Raw genomic sequence first — 16951 nt, 5'->3', positions numbered from 1 at the left:
CCTCATATAATAAAAAAGACGCGGTACTTCTCGGCGAGCGGTCGGCGGCGATAATGCAACAGCATAAATTTTGGTGTTTAATATCTGACCACGCGAATGGGACATTAAACGGCCGTGTTTCGCTGCGAACGCTCATTACACGGCTGTGGCGACACTAAAAATTTAAATATTGAGCGTAATTGGCCACGCTAATCTCGCTACAAAGCGATGGGCTTTCATAAATTTTATTTTTAAATCATTTGGCCGGAAAGGGATCAAAATTTAATGTTCGCACTGAATAAAATTTTTGTGGCATCAAATTGTTTAAAAATATATTCCTAAATTTTTTTAGCAAAATTAAGTGCCCAACAAATGACCAAACTTCATTTATTTAAATTGAGAAAAAAATTCACTGTAACCGTTTTAAATTATTGGAACCAAAGTTGAAGGAAACAAAGTATTTTTAGCCAAAGTGTGAAATTGCAAAAAGTTGTTAAAGCAATATGCACTTCTAAAAGGTAACAATTATTAATTAAATGAAATAAACAGGAACATCTGTTTACAATAATAATTGTCCTTTTTTCAGCAATAATTAATTTGAGAGCAATTTATTTATTTATTTATTTATTTATTAGCTCAAAAATTAAATGAGAAATTATATTCATGTCAATTTTCTTGTAACATTTTTCAATAAAATTCCTTTGAATGAATTTTTTGCTCACTTCTTGTTCTCTAAAAAAATATTCAAATAATACAATTTTTCAATATAAGCCTGAAGAAATGCACGCTTTTTGCACTCAGTTCTCAACGGTTTCTTGAACATTCCGCGAAAAGTCGGTCTCTCCTCTGCAACACTTTGCAAATTCAAGTATGTGCCAATCGTCGAGTATTGAAGCAAGATTTGCACCCAATCGGATTGGCCTGGGAACGAAGGCAGCGAGCAAATATGGCGCAATTTCGGCGAAAATCGTACCACTCTCGCGAGTATTAAATAATATAATGCGCGCATTCAAAGCCTCTTGATTGCTGCGAATGTGGGAAGCGCGAGCAGGTGCTCAATCGAAAAGCAAAATATCGCGGCGTTAATGCGATCATAAAAGTTTGATGAGGCTTGGATTGAACATGCAGAAAGGTTATCTATGCACCACGTACACGAAATAAAACAAGATCCTTTTGAAAAGAGAGCGGGCGGCGTGGTGGCTAAACAAAAAATCCTTTTTCGCCTGGCAATCAGCACTAAAAGCTTTTTATACACAAACCATCCCTCGCGAGCGAGCGAAAGAGCGGGCGAGTGAAAGAAAAGCCCCAGTGCTGCGGAATTACCTCCAACCATCTCATCACAAGTGCATTTCCATCAATTGATTCGGGCTCTCTGCTTTTCGTCCGGCACCACCCCCACCACCAACCAACTTGGCCAGATTAAATTTCGATTCAGAATTTCACTTCCACCAGAATTCGAGCTGAAACTTCAAATATGCGCACCAAGTTTTCTAAACGGCAGCTCATGCATATATTTGCACAGAAGAGGGAAACACTAAACTTCTTGCTCTCATATTCGGAGATGAATTTCAAAGGGGATCCAATATTTACTTAGTCACTGCAACTTTCTCAAAAGAGCTTGTTCTCAAATTCAAGATGATCCTCAAATTTTGCCGCTTGAATAATGCAAATCATGTTCATTTGGATAAACTGTGTGGCAAATTTTAAATTATAATTAGGGTTTTAAAAATTTTTAAGGCTGAGAGCTATGCGATTATTTATTTTTATAGATGATTTAGATGGCTTTTGAGGTTTATTTTCTAGAGAGAACCAGGAGAGAACTAAAAAAATAAATCAAAATTGGTTGATAAATACATCATGCCGAATACTAAAATATCATAAATGAAATTATTTCATTTCATTCATAAACCATTACAGACTAAATGGTGAGAGATGATCAGAGTGTGATTTACAGTCATGTAGGTTCAGGGACTACAAGTAATTTTATATCAATGTTAATATTTCAATTAAATACTATGCATAAGTAATTGTAACTTATCCATACTTTTTAGCTTTCAAGGCTTATTTTTAATTTTAATTTATCTGTACGGAGGGTTTTGTGGTTTCAATTCGCAAGTTTAATAAAAATTTTGCCCATACTCCTGCAATTTTGTATTGTATTATGTTTTTCATTTGCAATATTTCAAATTACTTTTTTTAAATTTTAATGCCCAAAAAGACACTGTTCTCATTATTTCATCTGCAGACAAAGTCGGTGCGTCCTTTTTTTATTCATTTTCATGTTGAGAGCATGAAAAATTATTACCTCTATGTAATTCACACCTTAGCAAAAGCTTTCCGTCTTCGAAAAATAAATTCGTGCTTCTCGTCGGGAGAATAAAGTGAGTTGCACGTTAAAAGATTGCGTCAAGAGAGCCGGATAATTTATAGAGCGGCTCATTGTTCCGCCTACACAGCGCCAACTTACTTAATTCAAGTGACAGGTGAAAATTACAAATGGCCGCTGCAGCTCCATCGTGTTAATATTGAAATAATACAATAAAAGAGGTTAAACACATTTTCCTTATTTGGGAATATTAAACAGAAAATTTAATTATTGCGGAATTCGCACTTGTGTGGAAATGAAAAAAAATTTCGCGCCGCGTGCAAACCGCGTGAGTGCAGCAATTAATAAAAGGGGCTGAAAGTAATTAAAATTTTGTATACTTGTGCGCCGCATATATTAATTTCCGAGTCGGGCTGTTATTTAGCGGGCGGCGGCGGTGCACACGGGGGTGATTAATGGCGCTTGATCATGCACGCCACTCGCGCGCGCATTATTAAACGTCCATCCTCGGCGCCGCACAAACACCAATTTGCAGGCTCCGATTCTCGCTCCCTATACCTATTATCGCGAAAACTTCGACGACAACAACAACACCAATCGCGCCAGATTTGACGAGAAAAACAGACCGATCAAAAAGAACCGGGGCTGTAATTACCAGGGTATTTTAACAGATTTTTACTTAAAAAAATAATTAATTAAAAGCTTCAGCGTATCCACCCCATTCAAATTCAGATGCCTCTAAAAAAGCATCAATTTGTATTTGAAATTAAAATATTATTTAAATTTAAGATTTATTTTAAAAACTTATTATTTTATTTTGAAAATGAAAGTTTCGTTTGACGTGGGTCTTTGATGTGGAATTTTAGTGCCACCTCATCACCGAATTCCAAGGCATCAATTCCGAGAAAGCCAAACGGTACTGCAGGTGCCTCTACCAATTTTTCTCTGAGCACCTGTGTGCTTTCCGAAGCTGGTTTTCGAAATCAGACTCGCATCTATCGAAGTGATGTCACTGTGATAAAGCGTGCTCATTATTATAATAAGAGAAAGGCGACGTGTTTGCATGTGGTCGTGTTTTCCGTGTGTGTGTTGTTGTGCAGTGGAGAGATGCATTTGCGCGATTGAATTAATTAAATGTATCAGAACGAGTGATTCATTGTGTTCGCCAGAGACCAGTGGGTGGCCAACAATAATGACTCGCTCTCCGTCTTATCGACGCCTCAAACCTTCTTTTCTAATTATCGTACGTGGCAATTAAAAGACGAATCATTTGCTTAATGACCTGTGCGAATCAAAGAAACGCCCCGCAAAAGTGTGCAACACACTTTAATTTTTCCTAAAAATTAAAACAAAAAAAGTCATGTTGTTCAAATTTTAAATTTAGGAAATTTTCAGTTTGTGGTCATTTGAATATCAAATCCCCTGGCTTTTGCGGCCTGCGAAATTCCATTTGAAGTTTTGCAAATTAGGCGAGACCGCTGATCCGAGCTGCAGCATAAAGGAAAGAGCCCCGGCCAATCCATTTAGCGCTTCCTCTAATTAACAAGCAGCCCCTCATTGTCTGCAATAATTCCACCTGATGCAGCCCAATTAACGCGCTGTGTAATCAATCCGGCGGCGGTGGCGGTAATGAGGCGCCATTTTTCCTCCATAACCATCCATTCCAGACCCGGGCTGCGTCTGCGGCGCGACACTGTATACCAGTGTAAGTGGCTGCGATTTGGCGACGCACCAAACGAATTCGGCGGCATTAATTTTTGCCTGCTTTTAAATGGCGTCCAATGTCGCATTACAACAAGAAGGAAATCCATTCCACAAAGAAATAATACTTTTGCCGAATAACACGATGTCGTTTACTCGACTGAGCATTATTCTTTAAAAATCTCAACCACATTTATTGCAAGCCCGACTAAAAAAAAATAATAATAAAAGTTGTAAAATAAATGACAAAATGTTAGAGAAATTTTGTGTTGATGTTAATTATTTACAAATTGTCATTTAGTTATTTCTATTTATGTAGGTTGAAGCAAACTTCTCAATTCCTAAGTCTAGCTTTATAAAATTCGGTTGCCAAATCAGAGCGTGCCAACTTAATCAAATTCTGGCTCTCTCATTCTCCTTTGATATGGACAGTTACAGAATGTCGTGTCGCACAAATAATCGCGCGTGTCAATGCAATTGTGTGATTAATGGCCCGGTTGTCCGCTCGACAGTCCGACCCTGTCGCCCGAGCAAAGAGATATTAATTTGCAGTGCCAGCCATATTAGTAACGAGAAGACTTTGAACTGATTTCGCAGCGAAACTTCGACAATGGGGCGGTGCAGCACCCACTCCAACGATGGGCCTCGTCACACAATGCCTCCTCAAACTTGCGCTGCCTCTGTTGTAATTATTATTAACAAGCAAGAATTTATACGCTTTCAAAAGAGCTCGCACACGACTTCGCACAATGTCGTGGGCGGCGAACGTGCGCTAATTAATTACGATTATTATTATCGTCGTCAACGACTTGCTCCTAATTTATTACACGCTCATCTTGCACGCAAATTGCTTCAAAATTATTTCCTAAAGTTGAGTTAAAAATTAAAAAGAAAATTGTTTAATTTTTTAAACGATCTCCAAACTTTTATTAGAGTTTCTTTGCAATATTTCGAGAAGATGGCCCGGTATTTTACATGCTACTTGAAGTAAATAATTAGCATTTGAATGCAGGCGCAATAAAAACGTACGGCGTCTTAATTGGCAATAAAGTCCGCACCGTTTTAATTAGTTCCTCTGGCCGCCGCTCAATAAATCGAATTTTTAATTAGCAGCTGCGCCAAAAGAGCTCCAGTACATTGCAATCCCCTCCTTATCCTAGAGTGAGAAAAATAATGGAAAAAGCAAAGTGAAGAGATAAATAAAGATGGTTCTGGACCACGGCCGAGTGTTTCGTGAGAGGCCAATTAGTGGCGGATAATTTAGAGAGTGCACCCCAGTTGCTGCTGATTCATTGTCTATGTGTGCACAAGGAGATATCAAAAAGTACATAGTGGGAAGAAAAAGGTCGTTGCAGCTGCAAGGGATAGTGATGGATAAACCGTTCCAATTTATTTTTTAATATTGAATTAAAATCAAATTTTAAAACTCTCTTGACTTGCGACAATGCAAATAGATTTATTTTATAATTTTAAAAATCTTCAGTGCGATTTTTATACTGCTCCTGGATGTTTTATTGACTTTAAAAACTATAAGAAAGTCATTAGTCCTTTTAAGTTTTATCCATTCGTAACAAAGCAAAAAACGATTAATTTTTAACACACTTTTGAGTACCACGCTGTTATAGTTTACCATATTCAGACGTTCTGAATGGCAAAACCTAAATCGATTGGTGGTCCCTCCTTGAGTTAAAAATAAAGTTACGCAGTCGCGGTCGAATTCGCAAAGCGAGATAAAATCTAAAACAATGAGATGGCCCAGAGCTAACGACGACGCACACGCTGTGCGATTTAATTTGTATTAGCATAGCGAAATGAATTGTGGCTGCACTGATGATGATGATGAGACTTTCATTCCGACTCTTGCACCCTGCGCTTAATAGACCGGCACGTTCATTATCGCCCGGCTGCACATGTGCGTCTCATTATCTTTTAATTATCAACGAAAACCTAGGCCACTTTGGTCTAGGCGTCAGCGGGAGGTAGCTCTAGTGGTTCCTGTTCAAAATTACTTCAACAATCACAATTCATTTTGCTCAACACCTGACGCGCTTATAATTATCTTTTGAAAACGATTCCTATTAAAAAATAAAATAAATTGAATGCATTTCAGATCCAAAATTCATTAATTAAAATTAAACCTTTATTTAACGGGCTGAAATAATTTAAATTATTTTTATTTCGAAACAATTGGCAAATTTTTCTACAATAAGCATCCCTATATTATGTACTCTCTGAGACAAAAATGTAATTATGGATTTGAATCGAAATCTCTTCTTTTGCTACCCATCATCCCTCTCAAAGCAATAAAAGTTGGCGAAGGAAATCCGTCCGTCTCTCGTGTGCCGCTTTTGGCGACGGGGGTGGGAAACAAGGGAGAAATTTAATAAACACAAGGCGCCGACATATTGCTGCATGCATGCCAAGCAAAACGACAATAAATTGTGATGGATGGAAAAAACTTAACTCTTATAGCTGCAAGCTGTCAACACACAGTCACCCCCGCCACCCCCTCGCCTCGCCTAATATCGTGTGCACTTGCCCGTACATATATATTGCCAGCCTGCGTACGCGCCTTTTTATTTGCCGGCCTGTTGTTTCAGAATCAAAGTCTTTATTAAAAATCCCACCAGAGAAGGCAAAAACGAAGTCGCTTGCAAAATGCAAAAACTAAAAAAGTATTATTGTTTTTTGATTAGATTGAATGGTTATCAAATACTTAAACAATTAATGTAAAAAATCTGACGGAAACTAAAAAATATTCTGATAAAGAAGATTTTGAAACTTTTGACTGACTGCAACTATTTTTAAATGTTTCGTAAATATCGCACCTATTTGGAATTTTGATTAAATTTTAGGGTCATTTTAATTATAATTCTGATAAAATTTTAGAGTTTTTACGTCCGGAAGCACCCTATTTGCTGAAAACAACAAGTTGAGAATCTGGATCGAGAGGCAAACGCCATTATTTGCTTCCCTGCGGCCATTATCGCAAACAGCCTCCCGAGTACGGAGCTCATTCAAAGTTTTCCAATTTAACTAAAAAGATTCGGCTGCATGTTTTCAATCGGCTGCGCATTATTAAAAATCGATTCGCGTAATTGGACTCACTTCCCCTTTCTCTCGCTGCCTTTGTGCTGCTAATCTTGGGCTAATTATTCGCGCGCAATTAGGCCGCGGATTCATCCAATCACATGCTACACTGCGACTCGACTTAATCGCCTTTTGTTATTGTTATTGAATCATCCGCCGCCGCACACTCCATTAAATTCCCTGCTCCTTCCGTTTTATTTCCAATGCTCGCTCGTAAAAATAATAACGCGTGCGGAACAATTTTCCTTTCTTTTATGTACCTCCCCATTTATTCATTTGGTACATGCCCTAACAAGGTGATGGAACTCGAACGTGCAGTACTCGTATGTATTGCGAACCAATTTCCCCGTGGCTTGTATTGAGCGTGTGTGCAATTGACGGCGGCGAAAATGCTCCTTACTATGGCGCGACTATTATTATATTGCAGTCGTTTGAAGTGCGAGAGGTGCATCGGCATTTATATAACAGACGTCGTTATATTGAAAATTCCACTCTAGACTGCTTCTTTTTCTATCATTTCTCTCTATTAAGCTGAAGCCTCTCATACAAAATTGTTGCTGAGGTCATTTTGCAGACGCGATGAAAATTGTGCAAATAGAAAAGGATATACTTTGAAATTCTCACCAAAGATTAATTCCCACACTATCATTTAGAGAATTCGATTGTGCAAAACGAAAGTGAAGTATTTTGCTAGACGAGTTTCCATAAATCTTTTTATGGGATGTGAACGTGAACAAAATGGAAATGAAAAAGTTGCAAATTTTTTAAATTTCATAGCAATTGAAAGGAATATAAATGAAATTAAATAAATAATAAATTAACAAAAAAAATAATTTGCAACTAAATGAATTACAGAAAAGATTTATAGGCAATTTGTATTGTAGTAAAAACTTTTCAAATTAAAAAATTAAAGAGTTAATTATAACAATATTTAGTTTTAAAAAAATGACATGGCTTCTTGCAATGTGGAAGAAATTTTATATAAAAAATCATAATATTATTTAATTTTACAACATAAATTGTAAAAATTTTGAATTAATGTAATTTTTTATAAGTTGATAAAGACCTTTTTTATAAAACATGAAAAGTGCATCATAATATTGCTTAAATCCATAAAAGTTTTTCTTGGAAATTTGAATAAATTGCTAATTTTCTGCAGAAATATCGAAATTTACAAAATTTTATACCAACCAGTTTTTTCTATCCAGATCAAAGAATTTGAATTAATTTGTTTGTGTTTTTGTTTGGTTTCAGGTTGTTTGGCCCGTCGGCGCCGTGCTCAGGCTGCGGCCAAAACATCCCAGCGAGCGAGTTTGTGATGCGTGCCGGCGCCCAAGGTCACGTTTACCACCTGAAATGCTTCTCGTGCACAAAGTGTGGTTGCCAACTAATGCCTGGTGATCGATTTTGTCTCCTGGCCGGCTCGCCGGTGTGCGAGCAGGACTGGCATAAGTTAATCAAAGGTGCATCGGTCACGGGTCAAGGGCCCCTCACACCAGGTAAGACCTCCTTCGCGTGGGTGGGTCGCTGGAAGACAAGCAGGTCTCTATTATCTCCGACCGGCTATCGCATTCCTAACACACAGACTTGTTTTCGTGACTGTAAAAGAAGAAAAAATACAAGTTCTTTTCTCAAATCACTTATTTACGTTCTTCCCTGTCTGCAGATCTTTCCTTGGATTATTTTTTATGATCAGATATATCACAAGTTCTTTTCTTCATTTTTTGAAATGATTTGGCCTTTTTATAAATGAGAAAAGGGTATTTATTTCTCTTTATGAGAAATTATGTAAATATTCATTTCCCCCCCAAAACATTTAAACAATATTTAAACTTTGACTCTTTCTTTACACATTAAATTTGCTTATTTTAAATGGCTGCTTTTTCTTATAATTTCAAATTTGAAATTCGAGCAGCAAAAATATCTCTATTTAAAAAAAAAATCAAGTTGCTGTAAAATCTTAATATTTTAATTTGTGACAATTACTTTTTTATTCTTAATTCCTGCACATCAGCACAATTCAGGTGTTCGGTTATACATTTATGAACACAAAAACTATACCTGGATTTAAAAAAAAAACGTATTGTTAAAAGAAATTTTCAACATAAATTAAAAATTATACCCTAATTTTTGAAAAATTAATTAATGTAAATAATAATAATTAAATTTGGAAGAATTTCTTAATTTTCTTGAGATTTGAATCATTTGAAGATGGAATGTTGATGTTGCAGGCACACCAGGAGGACCAACCGCCGGCGGCCCCCAGACCGGCCCTGTCCGCAAGGGTAAGGTCGGTCGGCCGAGGAGAAGCAGAGACTGAGGGGGTGGTCAGCCGTCGCGACGGGGGCGGCGGCTGGCTGTGAATTCTGCAGCGCCAGTGACTTCGATGCCTGGGAGGCCTCAGGTCAGTTTTCAAATTTATATATTTAGGAATTTTTAAAAAATGGGCAATTTTAGGAAAAAAGATTTGTTGATCGCGTTTTCAACTTGAGTCGGGAATTTTTGTTGAATTTCAGAATTAAAAGAAATGCCTCCGTGGTTTTTCAACAAATTAATAAAATAGAAAATAGATTCGACTTGTAAACAAGGCAGAGTAAAGCTTTTGAGCGAATCAAATAATGGTGCATCCATTCGGGCATAATATAAAAAGATTGACCTTCGCCGCGGCGTCTGAAGTCTAAAGGCTCCGCCAACACAAATAAAACGTTTAACTTTTTGTGCGCGATTCTTTTTCAGCCTCGCGTCGAATCTGTTTTCAATTATCGCGCACAATCATTAGCAAACCGCAGACAGAATTAAACGCGTACGCTCTTGTTCAGATTTTCTATGGACCCACGCTGGCTCACGAAACGAATCAAGGCAAATATTTCGGACGGCCCGGACGGGGCGAAAATTAATTTGTAATAGGCCCGGAGGAAGGAGAGCCGTTTTGGCATGCGCGTAGAAAGCCAGGCCGACGCAAATCTGCAGATATTTCATTATGGATCTAATAAATTACCCAGGCATTTTCATTATCCATTAAAATTGAAAAGCGGCGGTGCGGTGGCGGAGGCAAGTAATAAGAGCTCGGCTACCCCTTCATCAGCTGTTTTGTTCTCGAAATTAAAATCCAACTATGTATGTGCTGTTTTCGGCGGGGCTAGAGAGAGAGAGAACATGAATAGCGTTTTACAATTTATCAAAGGAGGCGGAGGGCGGCTGGCGGAGCAAAATTTATTTCATTAATTTGATGTGGAAAACGAATAAAGCAGGCAGGGCGCTGCAAACTTTCCGATGGCAGAAAATTTAATAGACGGCTCCAAACTTTTGATTTGTGCACGCGGTTCAACTGCGAAATTCATTACCCAATTTGACCTTGATTCAAATTTATTGCGTGAAATTTAAAATTATTTAGAGAAAAAATAATACAAATTTTATATTTGAGACATCAATTGTGAAAATTTTAATCTTTCTAATTCTTTAACTAAATCAACGCACAATGAACGGGATTTTTAGATTATTTAAATATTTAATTTTGAAGAGTAATTTTATTTATTTAGTGATTTTAAATTTTGAGTAACTGATATTTTTGATTAGCTGTCCAGTCGGCACGTGTTTGCCAAGAGCAGAAGGCAACTAAAGAAAACAAAATTTCATCAAATATTCGCGAGTAGATTGGACGGGTCGGAATGGTTTTGCGGCACCAGCCGTCCGCGAGTCGGACTCGCTCACTCGCTCGTCGGAGGTTTTAAATGAATATTAAAATGGGGATCCGGATTACTCGTTTCATTAAGCTGAGTGCCCTTATAGTGGCAGCGCGAGCGCCTCCCCGCCGCCCCCTCCAACTTTGTCGAAATGTGTGAGCGGCTGACTCTCATTCCATTTTCACAAAAACCACCCCCTGCTTGGGTGCAACTGCTCTACTTTCGCCCAAAAAGATTCATCCCATCTCCTTGTAAAAGTCTGCCACAGAGTGAATGAGCGAATAAAAAAAAAAATATTGCACTCACCACGAATTATTCCCAGGGCCCGTCAAGTAATATTGCAAAGTAGCTGCATCCACCACTGCATCAACTGGAGTAAAAAAAGTAATTATTAAAGAGTCTTGCAACTCTCAATGTAATCAAAAATGCTTAAAACCTAAATATTCTACGCATCAAGTTGCAGTTTTTTTTAATTATTTATGAGCAAAAAATTACGGAACTATAAAGAATTCAAGTTTCTTTCAAATTAAATCAAATATTGCTGCCATTTTTAGTGTTAATGAGTTTTTAAGAATAATTTTTGAAAAAAAAAATGCCACCAGAGTACATAGAGGTAATTTGTGAGTTCTGGGGTAAAAATTTTACTGCGCATGCGCGATGACGTCACACATGGGCAAACGGGCAAAGGTGAAATGGGTAAAAGCCGTAAAAGGTCAAATTATTAAATTGGGTAAAATGTCACATTATTAAATTGGGCGAGAAGGTCAAATTGGCAAGAGGTCAATTATTACATAGGCAAATTATAAAATTATGTATTCAATTGGCAAAACAAATTATTAAATGGTTTTAATGCTTATTTAAAATAATTCTTTTAATGACGTCATACAGGGAAAATTAATGACCATACAAGGATACAATAATAACCCTGGAAGCGCCTAAATACAGTTAATCACGTGATGCGCAGTTGAATTTTAAAAATTAGCGGAAAAATATATTCATAATTAATAAAAATAAATAATAAAAATGAATATATTCACTTGAAAATATCGGTCCTCGACATCGGAAAGCACGGAACGTCGCGTTTCAACACCTCCAAAATGTATGCTGTTTTTGTGCCTTCGAATCCTATTGTTGCCTTAATGAAAAAGGTATTTTTTTTATTTCTTCAAAATTAAAACTTCTGCAGCCATGTGGACAGAATATGATGAAATTTTTAACAATTAAATCTCATTCAAAGTTTCAAAACATCAACGTGCCTGAAGAGACGTTCCATTTAAGATCGAGTCCTCCAAAATGTTCTAAATAATTAAATTTTCTTATTTATTCATTTAGATTTTTTTTCATTGAAATATGTATGATTTTTTAATTAGAAACATGAATTAGAATTGCAATGGTCCTAAAAAAGTGTGTTAAAAAGGCCAGCCTTGTGGGGATTTGAACCCGCTGCTTTAGGGCTCTGCTCTCTATTCAGCTGGTCTGAGCCAACGCTGCTCGAGAGCTGATCGCCAGCGAGTTACTCTCAACTCACTAGGCCGGCAATCAGTTATGGAAAAATAGCGGCTTATAAATAGAAGGTTAGACCAGGGTAGCGCAACAATCAAAATTTTCTCTGATTGTTGAGATTCTCAAAACTTGGGGCCGATAAAATATGTAATGGATTTAACAAAGATCATGTATTTTATTGATTTTAATACAATATTACAATGATTATTATGATTTTTATTATTTTCTCCTAATATTTCTAATGATTATAAAAAAATCAAGTTATCAATTATTCAAGACTTTCTTGCAAAATGTTTGCCGGCACCTGTTTCATATAAAATTAGAGACACGACCCTTTTGAATAATTGATTACTTGATTTTTTTTATGATCATCAGAAATAGTAGGAGAAAATAATAAAAATCATAATAATCATTATAATTTTGTATTAAAATCAATAAAATACATGATCTTTGTTAAATCCATGACATATTTTATCGGCCCCAAGTTTTGAGAATCTCAACAATCAGAGAAAATTTTGATTGTTGCGCTACCCTGGTCTAACCTTCTGTTTATAAGCCGCTATTTTTCCATAACTGATTGCCGGCCTAGTGAGTTGAGAGTAACTCGCTGGCGATCAGCTCTCGAGCAGCGTTGGCTCAGACCAGCTGAATAGAGAGCAGAGCCCTAAAGCAGCGGGTTCAAATCCCCACAAGGCCGGCCTTTTTAACACACTTTTTTAGGACCATTGCAATTCTAATTCATGTTTCTAATTAAAAAATCATAAATATTTCAATGAAAAAAAAATCTAATTCGACCTTCTCGCCCAATTTAATAATGTGACCTTTTACCTGGATTTTACCTTTTGCCCATTTGCGATGTGTGACGTCATCGCGCATGCTCAGTAAAATTTTTACCCCAGAACTCACAAATTACCTCTACTCACCAGATCATAAAAATAAAGTTTCAATTTTTCTTTTTTTCTTTGTAGGTTTTCATACCTTCTAAACTTGCCATATTTTTTTGAAAATCTGACTGTTTTTGAGATAGAATGACAAATTACTGGTTTTTGTGAATAAAAAAAATATATTTTATATGTTTTTAACAAATTAATTTATGGAGGTAATTATTTCCTTCTAAATTTAATATCTCTCTTATTATATTCCATATCATTTTTTTGATTCAGTTTAGTTTCAATTTCAATGCAAGAAAGGGCTTACTTTACATGTAAATTTTTTTTACTCAATTAAAATAAAAAGATATTTGCCTGAATTATTAGTTTATTGTGATAGTTTTGAAGAAATCTTCATTTTATGATCAGTGAAACAACCCTTAAATAGAAAGTTTTTGAATTTATTTATTTTAAAAGTTCTGTTCAAACAACTTTTTCGCGTCCACCCCTTTTCCATTCAACGGAATTTAAACTCTGCGAATAATGCAGTGGTCAGCAGCAGCTGAGCTGAGACGCCGAAAGATACAGAGCGGCGCGCTCGCTTTGATGTCGGAACTAATTAGCAGCCCCCCGCGCCCCTCCCACATATACGCAATTCCACCCCTGGTCTCGTCCTTTCTCTCTGTTGTATTTGTGTGCACAGCACTGTACGTTTTCAGCGGAGAGAGAGAGAGATGAAGAGAAGAATTTGCGTGCGCGTATTATTTTGGGCTGATTATGCTTCACCTAGGGCGCGTCATTAAAACGAGACGCACAATGCGCGAGATCGCCTCGTAATTAATTAGATTGGGTTTCACGGCCTTCCTCCACCCGCCAGCTGGATGAGATAATTAATTGGTAATTACAGGCCAAAAATCGGGGCCAATTAGCGACGCCGAAATTGCGCTCGGGGGCTGCGACGAAACGCTTTTGCGGCTTCCTTTTATTATTTGCAGACGAGGAAAGTCAGCGGTGGAAATTGATTCGCGAAATCTTCCTTTTATTCGGGCAGGAAAAGGCCAAAAGGAGAAATTGAAGACTCGTCATTAATTTGAAGCGGATCCAATTTCATGAAATCATTAAATGGCAAGTGACAAAAACTGCATAAACATCAGTTCAAATTCGACAATATGAATTCAAAAAGCAATGCAAATGGTCATAATCGTATTATTTTAAATCAAAACTACGAAAATTGATAAAATCTTTTTTAATCCAATTTATCTAGGATTATAAAATGTCTTTTCCATTCTTAATCAATAATCATTTTAAAAATAAAACTTTCCGCTTCTTGCTTTGTTAGGCCATAAATTCCGTTAGTTTTCTTTAGTAAAAATTTTAGCCGCCATCACACACAGGTGGTGCCAAAAGTGTCACTTAATCAGCCTTAATCGGTGCAGCGCAGGTACCTCGTACATCACCCGCAATTAAATCGGAACGGCGAGCCAAAGTCGTTCATCACAACTCGCGCGGCCTGATAAATTACTCGGGCCTAATATATTGTGTGAATTATGGCCAGTGGCACAAATGCAAAAATATGGCCGCGATTCGAGTGCGCCGCACACAATTCATCATTCCAACGGAAGGGGAAGTAAAAAATTCCAGAAACGCGAGCATTCGAACGTGCCAAATAAAAACATCCTGCATGTTTTTCAGCGAAATTTCAAAATCGGAAATAATTTCCGCCGTGCTCTGTTTTCCTCAGAAAAGTTATGATTTTGCACTGCCCTTTTGAAATCAAAACGTAGCTGCGAGACGTGACGTCACGTAGATTTCTGATACAATTTATTATCGTCGGGCGTAATTGATGGAGAGTAAAAGGTTCTCTCATCCGAGCTAATAAAGTAAATGGCTATTGAAACATGCACTCTTTAGATTTATTCGCAGCCTCGCCCGCCCGCCCGCTCTCTGCTATTTTTAATTTCGTAGATTGAAATTGCTTCTGTGTTGTGCTGCTGCGGAGCAGAAAGAGAGCATCCCTTGCTTGCTCCGGCTGATTGATTGATCGTCTGCAGCGTGCTGGAGCTCCAATAATTAATTACCCGTCGTCTCTGAAGCACCAAATTTGCCTTGCACTTGCGCCGACGCCGGATTATTTTTCTCATATTAATTAATGTTCAAGGGTGAAAATTAAAAGTCGCCCTTGTTTATGCGTCTGCTTGAAAAGAAAGTGATCGGGCGCTTTTAAGATAATGGACGGAAGCAAAAAAATTGCTTCAGAGTTTTTGCAATCAATATTTTAATTAAATCTGCGTCAAAAATAGAGATTCGTTAGCAGGCCAGGTGACGGCATTAATTTCAACCCCACCGTTGTCGCCACCCCCGCGCCTCCGCTGCTGCCATTTTGCTCCGCTGCCGGGTAACAAGCGGCAAGATGCCCAATTAATTTGCGGCGATTGAAACGGGGAGCACCGCCTCCGTCATTATTACGAGTGTATGTACACAAAGGGTGAAGAGCGGAGCACTCTTGCAGATGGGCCTGATAGTGAGAAAAATAATCAAATAAAATGCAATGCAATTTAATAAAACTAAAATTTATGACCTAAGTAAGTGTAATAAATTTTTTCAAAATTTCAGTACAATTATATTTTTGTTTAATTTCAAAATAATATAAACTCCAAGTGAAAATTTATTTCCTAAATTATACAAGATGATAGAAGGTTTTCAGTCAGTAAAATTTACCTTTTCTACAATTTAAATTGAAAACTATAAGTTAATCAATATTTTGGTCACCAAACAAATCCTCGTGACCTCATCTTTCCATTGGTGAAATACATTTTTATTTTTCCACATGAATTGAGAGCTTATTATTTAATGATTATGAAATTTGCGTATGGAGGGAAAATTGACTTAACTCTGTAACCACGTCCAAGTTTTGAGTCGGGCTGTAAAAAAGAGGGTCCCGGCTCATGCGCCGAGCGGCGGAGTGAGTGACTGCCCGAGAGAAAGCATTAATTAGCCGTGATGCATGGCTTTCCTGAAAGTTTACCAGTTAATTAGCGGGGTGTCGGAGGGAGGCTGGTTGGTTCGCGCACAATGGATGCTTGACGAACGCGCTGCTGATATCTGCACGGGCTGGTTTGCACTGAAAGAAAATAATTAATGCGACGCCAAATTGAAGTGGAAACGCCGCCGCCGCCGTCGCCGCCGAGACAAAAGAAGATTAAAATGTTTGCGGTTAAATGAGGAATTTATTTTGGCAGCCGCCCTGCCTGCAAAAGGCTGCGCTTTTTCTCCGCGTGCGCCAACAGTCGACGAAGCGCGGTTCTCCCTTTCGAAATATTAATCACAAAAGTTTGCAAATTAAATTAGAACCGCAGTGACATGATGTAGAACAGTTTCCTTCGACCCTTCCTTGCTCGCTTGCTATTGAAATTTAATTAAAATCCAACTGCACTAATTTTAATATGTCGGCGTGTTTGTTTCGGCTGCCAATTATGGAAGAGAATTCTAATTGGTGCAGACTGGTGAAAAGTCCCTTTTTATCAAAAAATATTCATGATCCAAAAAGGCTTAAATTGCTTTAATTCTAGTTGAAACAGTCCAGATTTTAGAATAGATTCAACCATCTAAGTCCATAAAATATCTAAAAATACACAAATATTAAACAAAAGTATTTATAATTTTTCATATTATTTAAATTTCAAATTAATCTTTTTTCTTATACCTTTGAAAGTGCTCGGTTCGCAATCATCATTTGTCAGAATGAATTTTTTGAGCGAATTAATAAAAATATCAGGTCTTTTTTAATCAGTCTTTTAATT

The 16951-nt window shown here is 37.3% G+C and overlaps 1 protein-coding gene across 2 annotated transcripts in view; it reads left to right on the top strand.

The window, feature by feature from the left end:
• Positions 1–16951, top strand: part of LOC132197745 (insulin gene enhancer protein ISL-2) — a 91920-nt gene that overhangs the window by 64832 nt on the left and 10137 nt on the right. For both annotated transcript variants that reach the window (XM_059621263.1, XM_059621264.1), the window contains 2 exons: positions 8351–8595; positions 9328–9500. In XM_059621263.1, the coding sequence (XP_059477246.1) occupies positions 8351–8595; positions 9328–9416 (334 nt within the window). In that variant the 3' untranslated portion in view covers positions 9417–9500. The remainder of the gene's footprint in view (positions 1–8350; positions 8596–9327; positions 9501–16951) is intronic.

The sequence above is a fragment of the Neocloeon triangulifer genome, unplaced genomic scaffold (assembly GCF_031216515.1).
Source record: "Neocloeon triangulifer isolate White Clay Creek 2 clone unplaced genomic scaffold, ASM3121651v1 ptg000012l, whole genome shotgun sequence".
NCBI lineage: Eukaryota > Metazoa > Arthropoda > Insecta > Ephemeroptera > Baetidae > Neocloeon > Neocloeon triangulifer.
Note: the sequence above shows the minus strand (reverse complement) of the source record. Positions and strands in the feature narration are given on the sequence as shown.